Raw genomic sequence first — 22,786 nt, 5'->3', positions numbered from 1 at the left:
AGTGTAATTTTTGTATTTTATTTCAAAGGTTGTTATCTACTCTTTTAATAGAGTATTTGGCAACCTTTATGTTTGATTTGCACCCCTACAAGGGCACCTTTTAAAAGCATGTTGAAATTTGGCCGTTAGATCGCGCCAATCCACGATTCTACAGTCTAGAGCAATCTTGGAGTGATTATTGGTTTGTGTAAAACCTCCGTCCTCCTCTCTAACTGCTAGATCAATGATCCACGGTGCGGATTGCACCCTTTGGCTTTTGATCGTTGGGACGCGATGGGAGATAATCCAAAAGTCCTCATCACACCTTATCACCCACTAGCCGTTACACCACGATCTAAAGCTTTGGATAGCACCCGCTCAAGCACTAGCCGTTGGAGTGTGTTGGACCAAAAGATCGACCACCCATATGATTAAAACCATGGCCCAACCCGACCGAGTGGGACCTTGATCGATCCAACGGTTCATTCGGCCACCTACACGACCGATCCATGGTCAATCCAACTGATCAACTGGTCTTTATTAGACGGCTCATATCAAATCTGGTAAATTTTAAACTCTCTAGTCGCTCCTAGCGATGATGTGAAGTGCGCCAAAAGAGCGCCACTAGCAGCCTACAGACCACGCCGTGCGTGCGGATGGTGCGTTGCACCGTGTCGTGGGTTCACCTGTTGTGCAACAAAACAAAAGAGAGAAGTGGATAACACTATATATACCCTTTTCCAACTCTTTGAACATCCAATGTGGGCCTATCCCCCCAAAGCGGTTTTAACCTCTTTTCCAAAGCACCCCCATTTTACAAACCAAATGCACTTTTATATATAAAACCTTTTCAAAACACTTTTACTTCGAAAATACACTTACAGTTATACCACTAACCTGAAGCCAAGAGCCACAAGAATGTCATATCAACATACACGCAATAATTACCCACGCGACATGTTAGGGAGTCTCCAAGGAGTTCAATGCTATATTGCAACCAAGAATGAAGAATTTTGCTGACATGACACCCAGATGCCGAGCAAAATCCCTAAGCCTCCCCTGCTTTTGTGCAACCAAACTCACTCTGAATGTAAGGATGTGGAGATCGAGGGGAGCCATTCTTCCCTCGAGGGTCCCACAGACTGGAGTGATTGTGACCTAGTAATGAGTGATTGAGATGGTCATATGGAGTATATGGCACGACATAGACATTTGGTGGGGTGTTCTTTTCATGAGAGAAATATAATGGAAGAGAAATTATATGGTGCCCGACTGTCAAGTAGCGTCAAGGTGGTACTTCAAAAGTACCACCCTTGATCTTTGATCCAACAGCAGCCTCTTAAAAAGTGGGCTGTTGTTGGATCAAAGATCAAGGGCGGTACATTTTTTATGCTGCTTGACGGACGGGCAACATATAAAAACTCATAATGGAAAATGAGAGAGAGAGAGAGAGAGAGAGAGAGAGAGAGAGAGAGAGAGAGAGAGAGAGAGAGACCCATGCTCATTGAAATTGAGAAAAGTAATAAGAGTAAAAAGTCGAACCGACCCCACTCCTCCCTAACTCCAATCGCTAAATGGCCTAAAAAATCAAATTGGAACCGACTCCACTCCTCCCTAACTCCAATTGCTAAACTGCCTAAAAAATCAAATTGGAAGGTAAACAAAATAATTATACTCTCTTGATCATACCCAAAATATCTCTTGGATTTTAGATATCGTGGAGACTACTTTGAGTCATGTGGGCCTGTTTTCAATGAATGTAATGAGAGACTTACTAACGAGTGATTGAGATGGTCATGTGGCGTATATGTAGGGGTGTAAACGAGCCGAGCCGAGCCGAGCTTGGCCAGGCTCGGCTCGGCTCGTTAAGCTCAAAGGCTAGGCTCGGGCTCGAACCAGGCTCGGCTCGGTCAGGGTCAGGCTCTGCTAGGCTATCTAGCTTGGGTTATATTTTGAATATGGACGGTTTGGATTATCACAGAAAGCGAAATAATAAAAAAAAAAGGTAATCATTACATAAAAAGCAAAGTAATCATTACCGAAAAAGCAAAATAATAGCTGAATATAAAGGTTTTAAATGAAAAATTACCAAAAAATGGTAAAAAGTTATTACAATTACCAAAAAAATACAACTAAAAGGCGGTAAGTTATGACAATTACAGAAAAAAGTCATGATTACAAAAAAGGTAATGATTATACCTACCGCTGTACTTATATTTATATTATATTTACCAATATTTATATTATATTTAAAATACTTTTATACGGGTTTTTATTAACGAGCCGAGCCGAGCCTGGCCTAATTCGGGCTCGGCTCGTTAAGCTTAACAAGCCTAGCAAGCCGGCTCGGCTCGGCTCGTTAAGGATTCGAGCCGAGCTCGAGCGAGCTTCCGAGCCCGAGCCAAAATTGACACCCTTACGTATATGACACAACATCGACTATTAAATTTTAATTGTTTAAATCTCTATCAACAAGACTGCTTTTTCACTAGAAGACCTTATTAAATTTTAATTGTTTAAATCTCTATCAACAAGACTGCTTTTTCACTAGAAGACCCTATTAAATTTTAATTATTTAAATCTCTATCAACAAGACTGCTTTTTCACTAGTAGACATTAAATACAGTCCGACCCGCACTCCACACTAGACACAACCGTCTCAATTACTTTTTTCAACCGATTTGGACGGTAATAAAAAATGATGTGATGCAATCAAGGGCCCTTTTTCCAGCTCTTTACGCAAGGCCGTCCTTGCATCTATCATTCCTCATAAATCTGTAGACAAACTTCAGCTCAACTGTTTGTTTTTAAAAAATAAATAAAAGATAAATAAGGCATAACTACTCCGAAGCATTATATAAAAAGTCATTCCAATCTGATGAAGTTAGGTCATGTGATATGAGTGTCGCCATCTTTTCCTTCTTACATGTGTGCATAATCCACACATAAATATTGTCCATGAGTTATCAACCTAGCATTCTGCATTAAGATATTGAACAATCCAATGGATGGCCTGAGTTTGAACGATCCGAGGGAAAACCCAATTAATTTGGATCCGCTTTGAAACAGATCCGAGCAGATTGCCAGTTTTGAGCCAGGGGCGAATGGAAGAAATTTTGAGCCATTGGTAGGGTTTGACGGGATTAGTATCATGGACACCTCTGTAGTTTTTTGACCAAAAGTGTCTTTGATCTAATTCTCATTTTGTAGTATATAAACCTGCATCTTCTTTAAATAAATAGAAAATAAATAAATAAAGGGTGACAACGAAAGTAGGAGGTCCGGTAGTTGGGTCCCCTCAGGGATCCGCGTGCCGGTCCACACAGGTGACAAATTCGTGGGCTGAGGTGGTGTGAACTCACGATATTTCCTCAGTGCTTCCGAGTCTCCCGTGGCGGCGCCATGTTTGACTCTCCAGGCCAGGTCGGGTCAACACTCAAAAAGACCCAAACCGATTTTTGGGAGATTATTTTTTTCGCCCCCCCTCTAGGATAATGCGCCCCACGTTAATTGGAACTGGGGGCAGACTTTAACGCTTTTTGACCTCAAATCACATGACATGCGGGGCGCATTATCCTACAGTGGGGCGATAAAATCATCATCGCTTTCTTTGTTTTCTTATTTTTCTTATTATTTATATTATGGGAAATGATATCAGCACAACCATGTTTGAACAATTGCTCCTACCTAACTTGTCTTTTTATTTATTTATTATTGGTTTGTCTTTTTCTTTTTTAATAGACTTGAAAATCTTTTTTAATAGGTCTTTTTCTTTTTTAAATAAATAGAAAATAAATAAATAAAGGTTACACAAAATGATAATGAGTGTGAGACCTACCATCCATTAATTATTGATGAGTGATTTAGAGTGTGAAGCACGCAGTGGAAGTATTCTCTTGACTCTCATGTTAGACGGATAGAAAAAGAAACCACCTTTCCTGTCACAGTTGTGGGTCTCACTCTTTATGAGATGTCACTATTAGTACGTGTTTTTTCCCTTATTTGGACATTTGGATGGTCTAGATTTATGAACGGTGAGGTGGCGAAGACGGGAAGACTTTGGATCCACCTTCCACCTTTCCTTCTCTACATATATCTATGTTTAAGCTTAGAGTGAAACTACAACCGAGCTTTTAGTTTGGAGTTTGGAGTTTGGAGTTTGGAGTTCGGAGATAAACTTATTAAAAATATGAGGGGTTTACATGCGTATAGTATTGTTGGGGTGTTGTGGTTTGTGAGTGTGTGCTGCTGCTTTTACGGGGGCCAAGCATGTTTGGAGGAAGAGAGAAAAGCTCTCTTACAATTGAAAGACTCCATCAACGACTATCCAAATAATGCTACTCATTCTGTCTTCCAAGATTGGGTTGGAGAGGATTGCTGTCAATGGGAGCGTGGGCGGATATCATGCTCTAATTCTTCATCTCGCGTGATAGGAATCGACCTTTTCGGTGCAAGGGATCCTTCATTAGGAGTGTGGTATCCTAATGCTACTCTGTTTGCCCAATTCAAAGAATTGGAGTCACTATATTTGACTTCTAATCAGATCGGTGGATGGGTTATGCCAGAAGGTAATACTTGTTTCCTCCAATTTTATAAAATCCTTCCTCAAATTGCATAAAAACCTTCAATCTCTTTTCTTAGGCAATTCAAAGATATTGATGGATGCTTATCAAATCAGGTTTTTCTTTTAGTTCAACAAAGACCTAAAATGGATTCACCGTCTATATATTTTTTTGGAATTCTCCAAAAGGAAAAAAGAACAAAAACAACAATGGACAAATGGTAATTTGAAACCAGTGGTATCCCACAATTTAAAACATACTAAAATATGTTTTAGTATTATTATAAAAGGGGAGGAAATATAGTCATCAGCACCTCACTCTCTCATCGTCTCTTCCTTTTGCAGGGTTCATTCAAATGAAAAACTTAGAGATGTTGGATCTTTCGAGAAATATGCTACACCAAAGCAGCCAATCCTTGTCAGGTATAGAGTCTAGATCGAATCTAACTCACGCACATACAAAAATTCCAATAAATATTTAGTGGAGTAACAGTCGATAGAATCATATTCTAACGACATGCCTTAGATAGTAATTGAATCACGTTTATGATTTGCATGAAACATCTTCTATTCTTTTCTTCTTTGTTTCTCATTTGTAAAAAGCTTGTTTTCACTATAATTTGCTCATTTCTTGCATGATTATGTGGTTTGAAAAACCTACTATATTTGAATCCTAGCTACAACAATTTTGAAGCACTTCCACCGTGTCTGCTAACCAAGCTCTCTGCATTGCAAGCATTGTTCTTCTATACGAATAACTTGAAAGGAGACTTACCTGGTATTCTGCATTTTGCCATTTCATTTCTGTGTTTGTTGAAGTAGTGTGAAAAAATCAAATAGTAGATTTTTTTCATTTAGAATTAGTGATGTGGAACAGGTGAGTAGGAAATGGGTCTTAAGCTGAAAAACTTTGATCTCTATAGACTGAGGTGTTTTAGGTAAAAAATCAAGTTTAATTTTTAGAGAAACAACACACTCTATCTTGGAACATTGTAATGAATGAGGATTTATCAATAACAACTCAGAACCGATCGGCCGAAAAGAAACACTTCAAACAGAACGTTAACTTCAACTCATGAAAGAACATGTTTCTATTTTTCTTGGCCCACTGACCGCTTAGGGAAATGATCGGATCTGATCACTATGGATGCAGAACTGATTTAGTAGGTGGAAGTTAAAGGAGATTCCTTAATTTCTCTTCACACTTGTCATCTGAGCATAGAGATGACATGAGATGGGAAAGACCCTTGCAGATTCAAAGTTGACGTGAAAGATAAATTTTACAAGCGTGGGACTGATTACATTCAAAGCAATTCAAGATAAAGGAGATGAAATGGAGCACCTTACCTTTGAAAACTGCCAAAAATGAAACTCCTCTCCTTTATTTATAGAGGAAGAGAAGTCTACTAGAAGCTGCTGCCATCTTATGACAGCTCAAGCCAGCTGGCTTGCTGAAGTGGCATGCCACATGGCTTCTTGTAAGGCTCTCAATCATGTGGTCCCTTCTTGCTCAAAGGCCCCCCTTCTCGCCTTCTCTAAGCTCCCAATTGAGTGACACATGGTGTGTTATTGTGCTTTAACGCTTTTTAACAATCAGTCCTCCCAACCGACTATGCCCTACCATCCTTTCTACTCGATATTGCCTCTCATAGGACAACATTGACATTACTACATTTCACCCCCTGTACGCATAAAGGAAAGTAAAAATACGACTACTCTATGCTAAAAAGAAACCCGCGCTCCTCGAACTCTCCCCCTTCAAAAGAACATTCCCTCAAGCTCACGTCTTTCTCCAGGCAGACTCGACACAGGTTCTAGGAGGCCCTTCGCCCGGGGCCGATCCGTGTCAACACCTTGCCTCGTTGTTAATGGTGTATTGCACCACCTGGCTACTTCTGATGGTGCCTTGTCTTTATCTCCATCTTGAATTTCAAGTAAGTTTTATGTCCCAAGGCTATCCTCACGAATCAAATGTTTCTGCCATAATGTTCTATCATGATCCAGAAAAGGATCGTGAATGAAAAGCTCTATTAAGTAAAAATGGTCCCTTGTCATCTCAAGATCCAGGCCGTCCACTGCCCACACCCCTGGGCACAATATGGTCGTCATCTGCAAATGCCATCCATTCTCCATCATCCTCTATGAAGTGTTCTTTGTATCTACGACGTCAGGCTGACAATCCTCCCAAATCTCACCTTGTATACCACAATCCTCACAAATCTCACTTTGTGTGCCAAACTCCCCTGTCTCCACACAAGAATCTATCATCAACCTGCTCATGTACACATATCAATTGATGTAGATTGCCACATTTAGATCAAATTGTCATGCTAGTTCCCAAAGGTTAGCAGAAAACTCTGAAGATCTGATCCTCAAGACTTGGATCTAAATGCAAAGCTTTCAACAACAGTGATGAAGTTCGATCTACTCACTCTTCAGAAATGAGTTTTAGAATTCTGGTCAGGCTAAGGCTCTCGCTTGTTGTTTGACAATAGCTCGCTGGATTGGAGTTCAACGAGGTTTGCTTCACTCTCTGAACTGGTTCGAGTTTATTGTGAAGAGGAGAAATAGATCCAGAGAAGATATTAAGAAGTATCAAATTGGTAACTGAATACCTTCAGCTCTGAGTTCTCCTGTTCTAGGAAACTCAGATCTGGCACTTGAACCCAAGTATTGGAGGGGAAAAAATACAAATGAGAGAGAAGGAGCAATAGGACCTAGAACTTGCTGAATTCTAGAGTGGAGAGCTGGAACTTGTAGATCCGGAATGCCTTTGTATTCAGGTGGACCGAAGCTCAGCTTCAGAAAACTATCGCCTCACGCCAGGATATGACAAGCAGGTGGCAGCTCAAACTCCACATAGTTGATTTTCATGATAACATAGCACGATGTCTTTTCTCCTTCCAGCTCAAAATGGATCAAAGGTTCAGCAATACCAATTCTCAAATACCTGTTTGGATCGAACAACCAGAAAGCATAGAATTTTCTCAAAAACAGAGTGTCGGTGGTACTTTGTTTCTGTGTTCTTGTAGAATATAATGAATCCTTTAAGATCAATTGGATTTGTTGTTTTGTAGAGATGTAAGAAGATAATAAGTATAGGATCCACAATACTTGTTGTTGACAGTTAGCAATATGTATTCCAATAAGACGAATGATCAGTTTTCCCAAAGATGAATTATCTGCCATGAAGTAGTGTAAAAACTCAGTGGTTTTATTGCCATCTAGATGACTCCTTTCCCCATTTCAATTCTGTTCAAGGAAGGCTTTCGAAATTTCATGAAAAACATGAATAGATTCATGCATTTTCTATTTTGATATATTAGATCTTTATGAGGAAAGAACTCAGAGATGAAGTCCAACAATGAAGGCAGAGAGGACCGAATGGATTGCACGTCCAGAACAAAGCGAAAAAGAACACTCAAGGATATGGAATCAAACAACGAGTCTCTCCTCCAATTGCTAAATCTCTAAAACTCTAAGTCCCATGAAAGCAAAGAGAATTCCTCAAGTATCCTAATAAGCTGCAGTTTGTGTGACGGGGATGGTTTTCCTGATATGATTCGAGGAAAAAAAATAATGGAGGTAGAGCAATGTGTGATGCTATGTTTTTTTATTCTGTGAATATATTCAATGGAAAATTGTAAAACTCTCAATGGAGGAAATATGATCGACCAAAGAAGAAGGACTTTGTCACTCCGTGATGTGCTTGTCATGAGGCTTTCCATTTGAGTTGCTTGTGGAGTAATCTCATATTGACCAGAACTTAATCCACAATACTAACACGAAAATCATTAGATTATAAATTTCAATCAATTTGGGTTTGGGATCAATCAAAACAGGGGTGATCGTTGAACCTTTTTGCTTACAAAATTTCCGCAAATTTGGTGGACTTTTCGACAATTTCTGTGGAAATTTTGGTGGACATTTTTAAAATTTCGATGGGAATATTTAAAATTTGGGTGGAAATCTTGTAAATAAGCATGAAAATTAAAATTTGGAATTTCAATGAAACCGTGTAAAATAAATGACTCATTTTGTGAATTTTGTTTCGGCTAAATCCGAAATTTCGGCTGAAATTTAAAACCATGCCACTAGTCTGATGTCTTGGAAAGCAGCCCTCACTTCCGCTTTGTTAGATTCCTTGATACCAAAAGGTCAAGGGAAGGCTCGCTTAGTATCACCAGTCTTGTCTCTAACAAGGCCTCCGATGTCGGTCAGGCCTGGGTTGCCAAAGCTAGAACCATCGAAATTTAGCTTCAAACAACCGGGATGTGAGTGACATTTTTAGCATTTTTCATAAAAGTGATATAGAAATTTGTGTTAGTATATAAGTCAAATAAAAGATGTGGAAAATTGATCGTACCTCTTGCCATGATGATCATATTGAGAGTGCTTTATGATATGTGCTACTATTGAAAATGCTCCTATCTTCGAGTATTGTTGATCACTGGAATGATTTTGCAATATAGCCAAGTCGTGATGCTCAGATCAATAGAATCTTTGGCCTTACCTTTGGTATATCAAAGAAAAATCATAAGAAATCCTGAGATCTGAATATCTCTTGCTCCCATCAATTAGAAACCCATATTAATAAAAGAGATTGGGGTTAATCCTCCTAGTGAAACACACCTTCCTTCTTAAAGTTGAACTTCTAATAGATTTAATCTTTAATTTATCTAAAATCCATTTTAACAAAAATCCTAAACACGGATTAATAAAAAATCTAAGTGGCAATGTCGGCTACCCTATTAGATCTCACGAGAGATTATTCCAGCATTCTCCCAGTGGTCGATATTGACACTGCTATGTTCTGGGTAAAAAAAGACCGGGCTTTGGACACTTTAATTTTCTGAAGTATGGGCATACATCATTTCCTTTAACAAATAATCTCTTTAGTCTAGTCTTTCAGGGAAAATATACATTCATGTAAAGAGAACTAAAAAGATAGGTCATGGCAGGCTTGGCAGCAAATACCCAAATAATGAGCATTACATTCCATATATCACAAAAATAATGATATCCTTTTATGAGCACTTAATGTGGTGCACTCTTTATGATAAGACTAACTAATATGCATTCGTGGTTAATCTTCCTTTGACTATATCCAATTGTATACACTTTACATATGATCATGGTTTTAAATTTCGGCCGAACAAAATGTTTTGGTTTCGGCACAAAACCGAAACGAAATTCACATGAAGTCGTTTCTTTACAAGATTTAGCTGAAATTTTATAGAAATTCGGAAATTTTTCGGTGTCAATTTCGGTTGAAATTTTTGCTATTTCGGTGGAAATTTTGTAAAAAAGTCCAAAAAATGAAATTTCAACCGAAATTTCGGCAACATTTTGGCCAAAATTTCGGCCTAAAACCGAAACGTTTCGGTTTCGGTGGTGGTCGAAACCGACACCGAAACCGAAATTTAAAACCTTGCATATGATACGAATCACCAAAATTAGTGTCAAAATTAAATTTAAAAGTGTCTCGTAATCGCAATCAAACACCAAGGCCCTGTTTGATTTAGATTTTGAGAATGGATTGTGAGTTCAAATCTAATTACTGGAGTAAAAATTAAATGTAATTTTGAGTTCAATAATCAGTTTGAGACTCATAAATGATTCTTAAAATCCAAACACAAACAGGGCCTAAATGAACTGATCAATCATATATGCTCTACATGCCCCTAATGTGATATGTATGGAAGCCTCTTTTTGTCACTTAGTATGCAACTATCATCACAGTGTATATGTACTTAGCAGCCAACTGATGATCCCTAATGTTCTCTCTAACAATATGATATTATAAGTAATTATGTCTACTTTCATTGTCACCCTTCTTACTTCTTAGAGAACAAACCTACTGTAGAATTATCCCGATAAATAACAGATAGCCTCGAGATATGAGTGCACGACTCCAAGCCTTGTGATGAAATTCTGCAACCATAGTGCTCCTATCGCAGTCTTGTAGCACGAAACAAAGTTTGCCTCCATACTAAAAGAAAAGATCTGATACTAATGCTTCATGTTTTCTATGAGATGAGATTTCCCTCCTTGCACATAACTAGGAGGACATACCCTAAAGTAGACTTCATTTGATCGAGGTATTGTATTTACCAGAGAAAATTAGCAGGTTAGCCTTTTGTGACTGATCCTTAAACAGAACATCACTCAAGGAAAACCTCAAATGAGTCTTACGATCCCATATGCTCTACATGCCCCTTATGTGATATGTATGGAAGCCTTTCTTTGTCACTTGGTATGCGGCTATCATCACAATGTATATGTGCTTCACAGTAGGGGTGGACATAGTTCCGGTTCGAACCGAGGAACCGAACCGAACCAGCACATTTTGTTATGTTCGGTTCGGTTCCATTTCTATATGGTTCGGTTCCGGTTCTGAAAGACGGGAAACGGTGCAAATTCGGTTCGGTTCTGGGTTTGGGATCCCGGAACCGAGAACCGAATTGGTTTAATGTGATTTTTGCTTTGGATATTAGGGACTGTTTGCTTTGAATATTAGGGCCTTATTATTTCCCAAATTTGTAGTTCATGGCTTCATGCATTGCCAAAATTTGTGCATGATTATCCCACTTGTTTGTACTTCTTCATACTTCATATAAGTTTTGCATTGCCCAAATTTGCGCCTGTTACTGTTACTGTTAGTGCTTGGAATTCATATATAAACAGGGCCATTGGTGAAGGTTGGGTAAACCCAGAACCGAACCGAACCGATTATATATGGTTCTGGTTCGGTTCAGTTCCACACATATGGTTCGGTTCTGGTTCCAATTTCAGCGAACCGATTATATATGGTTCGGTCCTGGGTTTAGCCCAAAACAGAACCAAATCGGACCATGTCCACCCCTACTTAATACCCAAATGATGATCCAACGTTCTCCCTAACAATATGATACTTTAAGTAATTATGCTTATTGTCGTTGTCACTCTTCTTTCTCCTTAGAGAAGAAACCTACTGTAGCATTATCCCAATAAATAACATATAGCCTAGAGATCTGAGTGCACGACTCCAAGCCTTGTGATAAAATTCTGCAACCATAGTGCCTGTATCGCAGTCTTGTAGCATGGAACGAACTCTGCCTCAATACTAGAAGAAAAGATCTGACACTAATGCTTCATGTTTGTATGAGATGAGATTTCCCTCCTTCCACATAAGTAGGAGGACATCCCTAAGGTAGACTTCATATAATCGAGGTATTGTATTTATAAGAGAAAATTAGCAGGTTAGCCTTTTGTGACTGATCCTTAAACAGATAATCGCTCAAACAAAACCTCAAATGAGTCTTACGATCAAGCCTAGCGTCAACATCATGTCATACATAGGGACAAGGGTGTGGAATCAAGATCATTGATCTGGTGAAACATGATGAGGAAAACCCATATGGTTCCAGTCCCGTTCCTAATGGACATCCCATTCACCCAATTAACTGCTATAGAGAAAACCTTAACGAAGCCTAATACTCAAGTGCTAGGATCATTCAATCAAGGTTGGTCAAACAATAATGTGCCAGGTTTAAGTTCGTCAGTTAGTTAACGAAACAGATCACGTCCACAGGGCACAAGTGGAGGGCCCAGGATGTGAGCCCAGGAAGTTATATGTCTTCAAGGATGCAAAGAATTGATAATGACTATTTATCTCGTAGAGTATGAAAATATAATAAAACAAAGTTAACTTTTTTTTTTTTGGAAACCTTAAAACGAGGGTTGGTTAAAGAACCTAGTATCATGTCTCTTAGCAAAAGTAACAAATTTTCCTTCTTGCAATTGACTATTCGGTTTTAGCTAAAACAACATATTTTTGTTGTAAGGTGGGGTCCATTTTTTGGCTATCCATGCCATTCAACTCATGCTCATATGTTGGTAGATCAATGCTATTAAAAAGAATTTTATTGTTGGACAAATTATGCAAAAAAAGAAAAAGAAAAAAGGGAATATAAGGGGAAGAAACGGAAATTTGGTCCATTTTATGCAGGCATCATCGCAGGGAAGTTGGTGGTCATGAGAGTCACACCTTTGATTGATTTAATCCAAAAGAAAACACGGCCTAAGAATGACCGTTTTTTGCATTATTCCTTTGCATTGAAAGGAATTTTTTTTTTGGTAATAAATGAAATGTGCTCATACTTTTTTGTCTTCATCATTTTCTTGTAGGTTTATGCAGCTTGAAGAGACTCAAGCAACTATATCTCTGGGATAACCAACTCGATGATCGAAGTCTTCCATCATGTCTAGGAAACCTTTCGTCCCTGGAAGATTTAGACTTATCATATAATAATCTTAGAAATCCACTTGGCATCTCAACAGGTATGGAGTGGCAATAGTATTTTTCTCATCCGAAATGATGATGGTTGAAGTAGTTTTTCTCTTCACTTTCACTTATCTCATAATTTCAAAGATAAGATGATGCATATAATACACTTTTGGGATCTTCGAAAGGCAACTGATCAAGGCACAAACTTGTTTTGACAATAGAGCAAATTAAATCATCTTGTCCACATGGATGGGGAGATCAGATAATGACTGTCGTTGGCGAAATTAACAAATAGGCTAGTATCATGTCTCATGGCGAAATTAACAAATTTTACTTCCTTCAATTTTTAAAATAACAAAAATACCCATTAGATCAATTGTCTATTCGGTTTGAGCAAGAACAACATATTTTTGTTGTAAGGTGGGATCCATTGTTTGGTTATCCGAGCCATTCAATTCATGCTCATATGCTGGTGGATCAATGCCATTCAAAAAAGATTTGTTTTTCTTGGACAAATTAGGCAAAAAAAAAAGGGGAATAAAAGGGGAAGAAAGGGAAAGTGGGTCCATTGGTGTGGCGATCAGAGGAGAATCTAAGATATAGGTCAAAATCCATTAGGCCAGAGAAAGATGGCCTTTCCACTTTCTCCCACACCAACACGCTACTTTAGGGCTGTTGCACGATTAGATTAGATTAGATTAAACTCTTGAAAAACCACCCAAAAGTTGTATTTATTGGTGTTTAATAGGAAGCCCTAACCCAGGTTTTGCTAACAGACAAAAACACCCTCTTTGTCTAAAGAGGAGGACGAATTTGGTTAGGGTACTTTTCGGGCTTTCGGTTAGGATAAGCCTAGGCTCAACTTCTAATCCCATTAAAAACGGTGGTGAAAATTCGCCCATTGGAGTCGGCATAGTCCATTAAATCAACGGTCTTAATTACACCCTTGACCATTTAGAAGACAGCCATGAGGAACTAGGCATATGGCCCTTTTGGATTGCAGGAATTTTCTTAAAAAGTTTGGAAAAGAAAATTCTTATAAAATTTCTTCCTTTTCCATTGATTGATTACAAAGTTTTATTTATTAGGACTTTCTTTTTATAATGGTACCCCTCTAAATAAACCGTAACCATATGATTCCCCTCTAAATTGTGAAATAAAAAAAAAAAATCAAAGAAAATATTTTCTGCGAGAAATGTTTTTCTGCAATCCAAACAGGGCTGAAACAAATCTCATATGTTTTTCTGCAATCCAAACAGGGTGTGCGTAACCAAGGCCCTTGATATGACAAACTATCATGAGGCAACGCATATGGCCCTAGCACCACACCCAACTGCCATCCAATCAGAAAGGGCCCATTTGGACACCCAGAAGATTTTGATTTGGATTTCTCACATTTGCAGCCCTTTTTGGTTGTGATTTGGATCCGGATCAAATCCTTGGATTTCCAAATCAGCTACTGACAGTGAAAAAAATCAGATTTCCAAATATGTTGTGGTAATAAGTAATTGGAAATCCACAAATCTGTCTCCCTCAGCATGAGCTGCCGGATCTATTCATTTTGTATTCAAAACTCAATTCCAAATCCAAATACACAATATCAACTATCCAAACGGGCCCTAAGATTATTTGTTGAATACAAATATGAAAGCTTTAGCGGCTTTTGGTGTGAGACCTACTAAATCAAGGCTTAGGATCATCTGATCAAGATTGGGAAAATGATAAAGAGCCACTTTTGTGGCTGTCTTCTAAATTAACAGAATTGATCATCTCCACTTTTGGTGTGAGCAATTTATTGTTTAGTAATAAATGAAATGGCTTTTGGGTTTTTATGTCTTGATCATTTTCTTATAGGTTTATGTGGCTTGAAGAGACTCACACGTCTATTTCTCAGTCATAACAATCTTCACGATCAAAGTCTTCCATCATGTCTAGGCAACCTCTCCTCCCTGGTATATCTGGAATTATTTGGGACTAATCTGACATTTGGCGCCATCTCAACAGGTACGCGGCAATAGCTTTTCCTCGCCCAAAATGATGATTCTGTTATTTTTCTGCATAGTACCCGCTGTAAGAAAAGTAAACTATAGATTTAATAAAGAAAATGGGAAATGATATTCCCACCCCCTCTTTTAAGATCTTTGGGTGGGTCTCACAAGTCACAACACAAAGAAACCACCAACAATAGAAATCTGATGAAAGTAAAAGAGGAGAAAATAAAAAATCTCAAGTTGCATGATCTCCTTACAAGATGGAACGGGACATGGTGACCCTTCACGCGATCAAGTATCTCAAGTTCTCAACAATGAACTCTGAAATTCCCATATATATGCACAGAGCCTAAATTACACGACCATTCAACTTTGGCATCCAAAACAAACAGGACCTAACTGAACTAATCAACCCCATATGCTCTACATGCCCCTTATGTTATATGTATGGAAGCCTTTTTTGTCACTTGGTATGCAACTATCATCACAGTGTATATGTACTTAATACCCAAATGATGATCCCTAACGTTCTCCCTAACCAAGTACGGAGGCAGGGCGGGTCAAGAGGAGGCAGTTGGCCCCCTAAAAAATTGAAAAAAAGTCTTTATGATATCTTTGATGGCGTGTTACATTTCCATTACTGCCCTCTTGCCTGTTTTTTCCTTAAGGGGGCAATGGTTATTAGGTTTTTCTAATTATTGCAAAATGCATAGCAAATTTTTTTGGCTAATTCCTTCCCCTCCGTAATGGTATTCTCTCTCTCAATCTCTTCTCTCCAACGAACGTTCAATTAGGTGAGAAATTTTTGGGAGAAAAGAGAGATTTTTGGTGATGAGAGGATTTTGTGCATTTTTGGCAAACCTCATTCCTTTCAATTTCGGCTTTTCACCATTCAAGCGGATCCTTTGGGCTTGGAATTTTTAAAATTGCTAGTCTTCTGGCCACATGATATGCATTGGTGTACAATAGTGGGCCCCACCCATCAAAATATGAATTTTACGATGGTGGACCCACTACATCTAAATTTTGAGATTTTACATGGTGCAAGTCCCTACAGTTAAATATTTTGCCAAAAGGAATGTATGGCCCAGACCATAGATGATCAAAACCGTCCATTTGATGGGCGACAGTGTAAATAGGTTGTGCCCCAAAAATCTCTTCCATAGGATGATCCCAACCCTCCAATCTATATAGGTTTCCATAATATACAGTTCCTCTACAGATTGGAGGGATCAGATCATCCTATGGAAATGATATCTCCGCCACAACTGATTTACGTTGTTGACCATCAAACGGATGGTTTCAATCATCCTATGACATGGGCTGTAGCTTGTAGAGTACATTTTAAAAAATAATGGACCATATGCACCTAAACCTTATAAAAACTCTCAAATGTGAGTTGTAAATTGTGAATGTGGTCGCGTGTGTGCGTGCGTGTGTGTGTAACAACCAGTGTTTGCCCCCCCTTGTGCAAACTCCTGGCTCCGCCCCTGTCCCTAACAATATGATACTTAAAGTAATTATGCTTAGTCATTGTCACTCTTCTTTCTCCTTAGAGAAGAAACCTAATGTAGCATTATCCCAATAAATAACATATAGCCTAGAGATATGAGTGCATGACTCCAAGCCTAGTGATAAAATTCTGCAACCATAGTGCCTGTGTCACAGTCTTGTAGCATGGAACAAACTCTGCCTCAATACTAAAAGGAAAGATCTGACACTAATGCTTCATGTTTAGATGAGATTTCCCTCCTTCCACATAAGTAGGAGGACATCCCTCAAGTAGACTTCATATAATTGAGGTATTGTATTTGTAAGAGAAAATTAGCAGGTTAGCCTTTTGTGACTGATCCTTAAACAGAACATCGCTCAAACAAAACCTCAAATTACGAGAGGTAGAGTGCCTCTATAAGGAAAGGAAGATAACCCTACGAGTACTGCTTTATTTGTGGTAAAGCCCCATTACTTTTCTTATGAAAGAGTAAGGATTGAATCTTACGATCAAGCCTAGGGTCAGCCTCATGTCATACATAGGGACAAGGGTGGGGTCATTGATATGGTGAAACATGATGAGGAAAACCCATATGGTTCTAGTCCGGTACCTAATGGGCATCCCATTTACCCAATTAACTGCTATAAATAATCAAAGCTTTAGCTTCTGATAGGGAAAACCTTAATGAATCCTAATACTCAAGTGCTAGGATCATTCAATCAAGGTTGGACAAACAATAATGGGCCAGGTCTGTGTTCACCAGTTAGTTAACGAAACAGATCACATCCACAGGGCACAAGTGACAGGCCATTGTTTACTCGGTTTTAGCAAAAACAACATATTTTTGTTGCAAAGTGGGGTCCATTGTTTGGTTATCCAAGCCATTCAACTCATGCCCATATGCTGGTGGATCAATGCCATACAAAAAAGTTTTGTTTTTCTTGGATAAATTAGGCAAAAAAAGAAAAGAAAAGGGAATAAAAGGGGAAGAAATGGAAAGTGGGTCCATTGGTGCGGCGATCAGAGGAGAATCCAAGATCTAGGTCAAAATCCATTGGGCCAAAACTGAAAGATCTTGAGTTCGATGGAGATCCAAGAACAAGGTGAACCGCAAGGAATCCGAGATCAATCACAGAGACCTCTCAAAGAATATGTCCAAAACGACATTATTCCAAATCAACCGAACTTAAATCTTAGGGTTTTTAAAGATCAAAACCATTTTTTGGAAGGGATCTTAGCTTGGATCACAATTTCCAGCCTCCAAGATGGTCTCTCCACTTTCTCCCACACGAACACTCTCCTTTAGGAATTAGGGCTGTTGCACGATTAGATTAGGTTATAATCTAATCTAATCAAACATAATCAAACGGACACTCCTAACATCTCACAATGTGTCTATCCAAAAGAAAACAAGGCCTGAGAATCACTTTTTTAGCTTTTTTCTTTTAAGTAATATAGAAATCTGATTTTTTTCCTTTGCATTGAAAGGAATTTGTTTTTTGGTAATAAATTAAATGTGCTCATATGTTTTTGTCTTCATCATTTTCTTGTAGGTTTATGCAGCTTGAAGAGACTCAAGACCCTAGTACTGGGTATAACCAACTTGATGATCGAAGTCTTCCATCATGTCTAGGAAACCTTTCGTCCCTGGAAGATTTAGATTTATCATATAATAATCTTAGAAATCCACTTGGCATGTCAACAGGTACGGAGTGGCAATAGTATTTTTCTCATCTGAAATGATAATGGTTGAAGTAGTTTTTCTCTTCACTTTCACTTATCTCATAGTTTCAATGATAAGATGATGCATAAAATACGCTTTTGGTATAGTCTTTAGGGTATCTGGGGATCTTCAGCAGCTGATCACGGCATATAATGACTGTCGTAGGCCTATGAAAAATATAATAATAAAAAGTGAACCTGCTTTTTTCTTTTTGGAGAAACCATAAAAACGAGGATTGATTGATCAGTAGGCTACTATCATGTCTCTTGGGGAAAGTAACAAATTTTCCTTCCTTCAATTTTTAAAATAACACAAACACACATTAGATTAATTGTCTGTTCGGTTTTAGCAAAAACAACATATTTCTGTTGCAAGGTGGGGTCCATTGTTTGGTTATCCAAGCCATTCAACTCATGCTCATATGCGGGTGGATCAATGCCATACAAAAAAGTTTTGTGTTTCTTGGATAAATTAGGCAAAAAAAAAAAGAAAAGAAAAGGGAATAAAAGGGGAAGAAATGGAAAGTGGGTCCATTGGTGCGGCGATTAGAGGGTTAGGCCAAAACCGAAAGATCTTGGGTTCGATGGAGATCCAAGAACAAGGTGAACCGCAAGGAATCCGAGATCAATCACGGAGACCTCTCAAACGCAATTATATGTACAAATCGACATTATTCCAAATCAACAGAACTTAAATCTTAGGGTTTTTAAAGATTTTTTGGATGGGATCTTAGCTTGGATCACAATTCCCGGCCTCCAAGAATGGTCTCTCAACTTTCTCCCACAAGAACACGCTCATTTAGGGCACACGCACACGCTCTTTTAGGGTTGTTGCACGATTAGACTAGGGTTAAACTTTGGAAAAACAATCCAAAAGTTGTATTTTTAGGTGTTTAATATGAGGCCCTGACCCAGGTTTTGCAAATAGACAAAAACACCCTCTTAAAGCTTTAGCTTCTATTAGAGAAGCGTTAAAGGGGGCGAATGACGAGTCCAAGCAGCACACCTAACTGCCATCCCATCAGTAAGATTAATTATTGAATACAAATATGAAAGCTTTAGCGGCTTTTGGTGTGAGACCTCCTAAATCAAGGCTCAGGATCATCTCATCAAGATTGGGAAAATGATAAAGAGCCACTTTTGTGGCTGTCTGCTAAATCAACAGAATTGATGATGTCCACATGGCACAAGTGGGTCCAAAAAGTAATCATAGGAAAAAAATAATCTAAGGGTGATTTTTCTAGCAATTTTCATATAAGTAATGTAAAACTTTGAGATTTCTCCCTTGCATTGAGAGCAATTTATTGTTTAGTAATAAATGAAATGGATTTTGGATTTTTATGTCTTGATCATTTTTCTTGTAGGTTTATGTGGCTTGAAGAGACTCACGTATCTACGTCTCAGAGATAACAATCTTCACGATCAAAGTCTTCCATCATGTCTAGGCAACCTCTCCTCCCTGGAAAATCTGGATTTAGCAGAGAATAATCTGACATTCACATCTGGCGCCATCTCAACAGGTACGGGGCAGTAGCATTTCCTCACCCAAAATGATGATGTGTGAAGTATTTTTTGACAGGATTTTGTTATTTTTCTGACATAATATTACCCGCTTTAAGAAAAGTAAACTATACATTTAATAAAGAAAATGGGAAATGATATTCCCACCCCCTCTTTTAAGATCTTTGGATCTCACAAGTTTACAGGACTGATTATGTTATTACTTTGAGTGGTCATGGTTAGGATGAAGCCTAGGGTCAACATTAAGTTCCACATATGGTCAGGGGTGTAATCAAGACCGTTGATCAAGTTGACCATCATAAGTCCAAGTCAGATTAAGGCCTCTAAATATATATCACAGCTTTAGCTTCTTTTAGTAGAATCCTTAAGGCCATATTTTTTTAGCATGAAAAAATAATAAAAACATTGAAAATAATTATGTTTTATCATTTTCCTAACAAGAGGGATATTTTTGTCTTAAAAAATAATTATGACTGTAACGTTACACACATGACAAAGCATGATAACCTCCCTACATATTATTGTTATGTTATTCTACGTACTACACTGGCCTTTTTATGAAGATAAGCCAAAAAATGAAAAAGGGAAGAAATAGCCTCCCTACATATTATTGTTATGTTATCTTATCCTGACATTTGATAGGCCTTACATTGAGTCAAGGTGTGAGAATATTATTTCCCAAAATATGACTATTTACATTTACACTAATAAATTGGAAAAAAAAGAAAAATAAAATTTTATTAGAAACTTGTTTTTTAGCGAAGAATTTTATCTTGCCTCATAATCATACAATGGGGCTTCCTCGTTATCATTTTGCAACATCAATCTAATTTTGTCACAATTTTCTCTTTGGCTTATTCTTACAGGGATTTGCAAACTAAGGAACTTAAGTTACTTGAATCTCAGGAGCAATTCAATTGAGGGCATTTATCCATGTATGGAAGGCATGCATAACCTGCGATGGCTTTATCTCTCCGACAATCGCGTTTCAGGGAAGATTCCTTCATTCATTTTCAACAACCTAACGAAGATAGAATCTATTGATCTTTCAAATAATCAGTTCATGGGTGTGTTCTCATTTTCTAGTTTTGCCAACCTCTCGAAGCTTTCAGGTGTTGACCTTTCAAACAATGTCCAATTAGTGGTCGAAACCCAACATCCACATTGGGTTCCTACTTTTCAACTGCGGAGTTTGTCCTTAGAAAATTGCAACCTCAACAAACATAGCACTCGTAGCATTCCCAGCTTTCTTTCAACTCAGCTTTATTTACGGAATTTAAATTTGGGTCATAACTCTCTTAAAGGGATCATCCCATCTTGGCTATTGTACAATACATCATGTGAGATCTTGTTGTTGAGCGGTAACTTGTTCGAAGGCTCAATTCCTCAGTCTACCCACAACACTACATCGTTCGTCAAATTTCTAGATATCTCTGAGAACAATCTGTTTGGGCCACTTCCTACAAACGTCGGCACACTCTTCCCTCAATTGAATTACTTCAACCTATCCAAAAATATTTTGCAAGGTAGGATCCCCTCATCCATGGGTGAAATAGAACGCTTATCTATATTGGACCTATCTTCCAACAACTTTTCAGGAGAAATGCCACATCAACTTACCAAAAATTGCACTCAGCTGGTTTACCTCAATATATCAAGTAATAGATTGCAAGGAGACATTCTCCCAGTTGATGCTAACTTGACACAATTGCAATATTTATTTGCCAGCCACAATAACTTCACTGGAAAAATTCCATCTGGCCTGTTAAATAGCCCTGACTTGATGATTCTTGATATGCAAAAAAATACCCTATCCGACACTATTCCTAGTTGGTTATTCTCCCTCTCAAAATTGGTATCAATTCTTTTAGGGAATAATTTCTTTCGAGGAAACATTCCAATACAACTGTGTCAACTAAGTAACCTCCATACCTTGGATCTCTCCAACAATTCTTTTTCTGGAAATATACCTTCTTGTCTCAACAACATAACTTCATGGAAGAAAACATATCAAATCCAAATTTCCTATGTTTCTTTAAATACAACAGCCTTTCTTCCTAGGCCTTCAACTTCTTTCAACACAAAGGGTGAAACTTACACTTACGAGGGCCTTCCTTTTGGCTTGATGACTGGAATTGATTTGTCCATGAATCAATTGCAGGGTGATATTCCATTCCAAATAGGAGACTTGGAAATGCTTCGCTCATTAAATTTTTCCAACAACCTGCTAACTGGCTATCTTCCACAATCCTTTCAAAACCTAAAAAGCTTAGAGAGTTTGGATCTTTCCCACAACGAGTTAGTTGGGAGAATCCCTTATGAATTATCTCAACTGGATTCACTTGGTGCCTTCTCTGTTGCCTACAATAACCTATCAGGTAAGATCCCTTTTGATAAACACCTTACCACATTTGGTAAGGATAGCTATGAGGGAAATCCAAATCTTTTTGGACCACCACTAGAAAGAAATTGCTCCTTGGAAATCCCTTCACAACCTCCTAGAGATGAGGGAAAAAATTCTAGGGTTCTTGATAATCCTGTGATTTTCTACTCATTCATGGCAATGTCATATGCTTTGGGCTTTTGGGGATTCATCGGCTTTCTCATCCTCAACAAAAATGGGAGGCATAAATACTTCAGAGCTATGGATGCATATATTGACCGGTCGATTGAGAAGCTCTCAGAATTTTGTAGTTACTTGAAAAATTGTTGTTTCAAATAATGGTACAATTTTCCTTTAGTTGTAATGCAAAATGATTGTTGGAACTAATAATAAGCTTTATCTTGAGTTTTAAGTTAATAATTTGATATTTTTGCAATGAATGGCTTATGACCACAAAGATCAAACCGCCTACCCAAAGCAATGGTGTTGATCACTCCATATCAACAATTATAAGGTTGGGATGGCACAAAAAAAATAGCTGCTTGAACTTTTAATAAATTATTGTTAGATAATCATCACCTGCATTGTGAGGATGTCCCAGATTGTGTTGGTTGTTCCTAGCAATCTCTTTAGACTATAACATCCTCTTAGAGTGATAGCTGAGATATCTTCACTATATATATAGACATTTTACTAAGTAATTAATCAAAGTTTCTGAATTTCTGGATGAATGGTAGTTTAAAAACTATTGACCTAGGAGGCGTGTCTCACGGTTCGAAAGACCATTTTGTCATCTTCTTCTCATATAATTTTTCCTATCTTTTCATCTCCTGCAATGTGTTCGTTGCACCACCGACTACCAATGAAA

General features: G+C 38.1%; 1 protein-coding gene across 3 annotated transcripts; it reads left to right on the top strand.

Moving 5' to 3' along the window:
• Window positions 1-4,029: 4,029 nt before the first annotated feature.
• On the top strand, window positions 4,030-19,543 carry LOC143885565 (receptor-like protein 9b). 3 transcript variants are annotated; one of them, XR_013253483.1, is made up of 6 exons: window positions 4,030-4,547; window positions 4,886-4,963; window positions 12,710-12,862; window positions 14,664-14,813; window positions 17,846-17,997; window positions 19,379-19,543. XR_013253483.1 is itself a non-coding variant. In XM_077389790.1 (5 exons), exons 1-5 carry the CDS (start codon window positions 4,169-4,171, stop codon window positions 17,923-17,925), a joined length of 840 nt encoding a protein of 279 aa, XP_077245905.1. In that variant the 5' UTR covers window positions 4,030-4,168; the 3' UTR covers window positions 17,926-19,324. The 3 variants fall into 3 exon arrangements, 2 of the variants coding, with proteins under 2 accessions (XP_077245905.1, XP_077245906.1); XM_077389790.1 differs by lacking the exon at window positions 19,379-19,543 and having other exon boundaries at window positions 17,846-19,324; XM_077389791.1 differs by lacking the exons at window positions 14,664-14,813; window positions 19,379-19,543 and having other exon boundaries at window positions 4,034-4,547; window positions 17,846-19,323.
• Window positions 19,544-22,786: the final 3,243 nt, after the last annotated feature.

The sequence above is a fragment of the Tasmannia lanceolata genome, unplaced genomic scaffold (genome assembly GCF_043159265.1).
Source record: "Tasmannia lanceolata isolate RefF3 unplaced genomic scaffold, GAP_Taslan_0.1 ptg000008l, whole genome shotgun sequence".
Classification (NCBI taxonomy): domain Eukaryota; kingdom Viridiplantae; phylum Streptophyta; class Magnoliopsida; order Canellales; family Winteraceae; genus Tasmannia; species Tasmannia lanceolata.
Note: the sequence above shows the minus strand (reverse complement) of the source record. Positions and strands in the feature narration are given on the sequence as shown.

Coding starts and splice junctions, on each gene's coding strand:
- LOC143885565 (XM_077389790.1), top strand. CDS start 4,169: ATGAGGGGTTTACATGCGTATAGTATTGTTGGGGTGTTGTGGTTTGTG. Junction 4,548..4,885: donor TGGATGGGTTATGCCAGAAG/GTAATACTTGTT, acceptor TTCCTTTTGCAG/GGTTCATTCAAATGAAAAAC. Junction 14,814..17,845: donor ATTTGGCGCCATCTCAACAG/GTACGCGGCAAT, acceptor ATTTTCTTGTAG/GTTTATGCAGCTTGAAGAGA.